At 42.8% G+C, this 3,825-nt stretch overlaps 1 protein-coding gene across 1 annotated transcript in view; it reads left to right on the top strand.

Annotated features, from left to right (window-relative positions):
* The first annotated feature begins 1,117 nt into the window (after positions 1-1,117).
* The window catches only part of SNCA (synuclein alpha), a 75,012-nt gene continuing 72,304 nt past the window's right edge, over positions 1,118-3,825 (top strand). Inside the window, exon 1 of the mRNA XM_009273532.1 lies at positions 1,118-1,271. Within this exon, the coding sequence (XP_009271807.1) occupies positions 1,151-1,271 (121 nt within the window). The 5' untranslated portion in view covers positions 1,118-1,150. The remainder of the gene's footprint in view (positions 1,272-3,825) is intronic.

The raw sequence follows: 3,825 nt of genomic DNA, 5'->3' as shown, positions 1-3,825 counted from the left end.
CCCCAGCCCCAAGGTGACAGGTACTGTAGGCAGTTTGGCTGGAGCACAAATACTGCCTTTCTTCACACGCTCATCACGAGTTAGTAGAAAGCTGCAGCAGCCCAGATGCCTTCCTAGACATCCACTCCTCCTACTCAGCCTCCGGCAGAGAAAAGAAAATAACAGGCAGCGCTTCTTTCTGTGTGGGTGGAGGAAGAGAAAGGACTATCAATAACGGATTCGTTGAAGGGACCCTGACTTCTTGGTTTTAATTACTATTTTAGTAGTTTCAGTGTAGCGCTGGGTTGTATCGCTGCCACAGAACTCGCTTGGTAGCTTTAGTGCAGTGCTTTTAAAATCCTGCATTCTTGCTTTTGCTTTTTAGTAAAATGTTTTCTCAGTCCTGATAAATGCAAAGAACCCATTCGGTAGAACTCAATTTCCAGAAGAGTGACGTGGACTGTGCACAAAATGCTGGACTACTGGAAAAGCAGCATTTTCTATTTGCTCCAGTCCTTCTGGGTTGTAATGGCAGTTTCTTATAACAAGTGGACATTTGTCATTTAGAAGGTGGTTGGGTTTTTGTTTTGTTTTGTTTTTTTTTCTTTTGAAGTTGCTAGTGTTTCTTTAAGATGGCTTTTTCCTCTGGAGGAGAGGTGGAGTATCATCAAATCATGGGGCTAAATCTTGCAATCAGCACATGAACAGAACTGTCCTTTGGAGGAAATGATGCCTTGGTAGGCAAGGAAGGGACTTGTATCAATGAGTCCATCTTCCAACCAGAGCTGTGTTATCAGCAACCTCTCTGTAGGATTCGGTGGAAACAGGATCCCCAAGCTTTTCTTGGATTGAGGGAACTGGTCTTGCAGCACTGTTTAACTTGCTGTGTATGGCAGCACGTGAGAAAATGTAAAGGTGATTCATGTAACCGTATCCCTGAAATACTGAGTGCAACCTCACATACAAGAGAGTTGTTTGTGTATTGCTAATAGAGATGTGGATGAAAGCTACATAATATGGGGGTATAAATAATATAATTTTTAAGTAATTGTGATCCCATTCAGTTTGAATGAAGTTTTTTTCCCTTTCTGGGATAAAAAGCTGAAAAAAATCTTACTGAAAGTGTACTGTCTTTTTTTTCTCTAGAGCTGTGTGAATAAATTCTTCAGCCATGGATGTGTTCATGAAAGGACTTTCCAAGGCAAAGGAGGGAGTCGTAGCAGCAGCAGAAAAAACCAAGCAGGGTGTGGCAGAAGCGGCAGGAAAGACGAAAGAGGGCGTCCTCTATGTGGGTAGGTGGGCAGCAGAGATCACGCTGCTGGTCGGTGTGCTCTGACATTCACTGCTGGATCCTCATCAGACCTATTCTTCTGCAAAAAAAATATGTAGTCACTCATAGGAGACCATTGCAAAACAAACGAGGAGAGTTGTGCCCTCCTGAGCTCCAGTTCTTTGAAGCCAAATGTGGGTTCTTCCATCACTGCGTTGTGCTGGCCATGCATGACTGCTCTGTGGAGCCACATCTGTAATGCCATACTGAACGAGGTCATGTTGTAGGAGGTGCCTTACAGTACAGATCACTAGCTGGCACTCTGTTCAAGAAGTTTGCTAGGTTAAGGCTGAAGGGGTAGTTGGTACAGTAAAAATAAATTAAAAAAGATCATGTAAAAGCTGAAGTGGAAGGTAGCTTCACAGCATCCCATAGAACACACAGGTTTTAAGTGGGATTTTAACAGAAGAAGCTTGAGAGGTTAATTCAGGAACTGAGCATAAGCCATGCTGACTGCTTGGCATGTCGACAGTAACATTTTGTATGGCAAAGTGTCATCCTCTCATCTTTTGAAATTAACTTCATGTTCTGTACTTACTATTGCATATCCGTAGCAGATATTTCCCATGACTTCTCAAAGAAGAGCCACTACAGTTAATGAGGTAGGGCAGGTAGACCCCAAGGTCGCAAAGCAGTTGTTAAGTGACTTATCTAGGCCACACAAGAGTCTTGCACAGAGCCAGGGATAAAATTCTTTTCAAATCCCAGATCAGTACTTTGATTGTGCAATCATCATCTTCACTGAGCAATTACCGGGCTTTAGAGGACTATCTTGCAAATGTGGCCATGAAAAATTCACAGGAAAAGAATCTGCCAAGACCATATGAATAAGTTGTTGTTTAAAAAAAAAAATATGGATCTCTTTCTGCTATTCATCAAATAAAGTTGGTCTATAAAAGAATGGAGGGGAAAAGATACTCTTTTCTGTAGGTCCTTTCTTTTTTGCTGATTTTGTAGCAGGTCAATTCTGTAATGGTCGCTGTGTGTACCTAGGGGGATGTGCACAGATACCAAAGAGAAGTGAAACAGAGTTGAAAACTAGAGGCATTTTCTTTTAAATGGGAGCACTGAGGTCTCTGCAATTCTGATGTCTTTTCAGGATTCCCTTTGCCCTTGCAGGCTAGTGCCAGTCTGTAACAATTTATTTCTGCTCCAGATAGTTTGGACTACTCATTTGGAATACACTTTTCTCCTGCTGAGCCATAGCAAAGCTCGGTGCTCTCGCCAACAGAGATGGCAGTCATTTTGAAAACTAATTGTAAGATGAGTCTATTTTAAAATGAGCGTCTGCTCATTTTCAATGTATCAAAATAGATGTTCTTTCACTGTACGTTGTGCTTGATTTCAGAGTTATTTTTCAGGGGTAGGGCTTTCTTTTTTTATTTTCTTTTCTTGTAGTTCCTCATCATGCTTCTAGAGTCATTGATTTATTTGTATTAGAAACCTGCATTGTATGCTGAATTAATCTTTGTGTCTGACCTGTTCTCCAGGCCATAATAATATTTGAACCTAGTTCTGCTCCCAAAGGCAACAGATTTCCTATTGTCTTCAGAGACGCTTTTGCTGAGGTTGAACTTTGGAGGGCAGGCTCGCTATTTATTTCAAGAATAAAATACTGAGGACAGCGGAGCCCTGAGCCGTGATAGGGACCCGTGCATATGACTGTAGTAATGGTGAAGGATCTTTCCCACAGCAGATGCCTGCTTTGCAGGGGGAAAGAGCTATATGCACGGTTGCAGTCGTGCAGGTAAAAAAGCCCTTGGTTGGAAGCTGTCTCCGGGAGCTCTGGCAGCTCATGTGTCTGGGTGTGTGCCTGCCCATACCTGCTTGTAGGGAGCCACAGTTTCCCCAGCTGAAGTTTGAACAGGATCGATCAGGGTAAGGGGGAAATGAGGAGCTGGGTATTTCTCTGTCTACTTCCCAACCACACAGCAGGGGTGGCTCTTCTCCTGAGCAGCATGAGCAAAGGCTGGTGCGATAATCTCTCGGTTCTGTAGGTTGATAACGCTTGCAATGCAAAAGGTGGTGAAACTCCTTTATGAGCAGAGGAGAGGAGCAGCACACTGCATTAGAGCTCCTGAAGGTTTTTCTCTCCCTTTCTCTGTAGCTGGGTTTTCAGATACGAGTTTCACAGCCAGATTATGCTGTGAAAGCTGCCTGACATCTTGCAAACAAGAAGCTAACAACACTGGGCTGAGAGGGACCTGTTAATCGTTTTTGGTTTCGGCAGTCAGCTCCACAACATTCAGCCTTCCATTGCTGCTGGAGAATTAATAAGATGCAAAGTCTTTGGTCCAGATCCCCTAGGTGATATAGTCTCCACTATGAAATCAGTGGAATTTAAGTAAATATTGAAAGCATCTGGACCTTTCTGTCCAGGTTGCCGTTAGCTATAATGGGAAAGATTGTAACATAATTCTACCTGGTAAGAGTTCTGTTAACAAAAGCTACTGCTTGGGATGAAATGTGGTGGTTGTAACTTATTTCTTCTTTCCTTCTTTTTTTTTTTTTTGGCA

The sequence above is a fragment of the Aptenodytes forsteri genome, unplaced genomic scaffold (genome assembly GCF_000699145.1).
Source record: "Aptenodytes forsteri isolate BGI_AS27 unplaced genomic scaffold, ASM69914v1 Scaffold93, whole genome shotgun sequence".
NCBI lineage: Eukaryota > Metazoa > Chordata > Aves > Sphenisciformes > Spheniscidae > Aptenodytes > Aptenodytes forsteri.
Note: the sequence above shows the minus strand (reverse complement) of the source record. Positions and strands in the feature narration are given on the sequence as shown.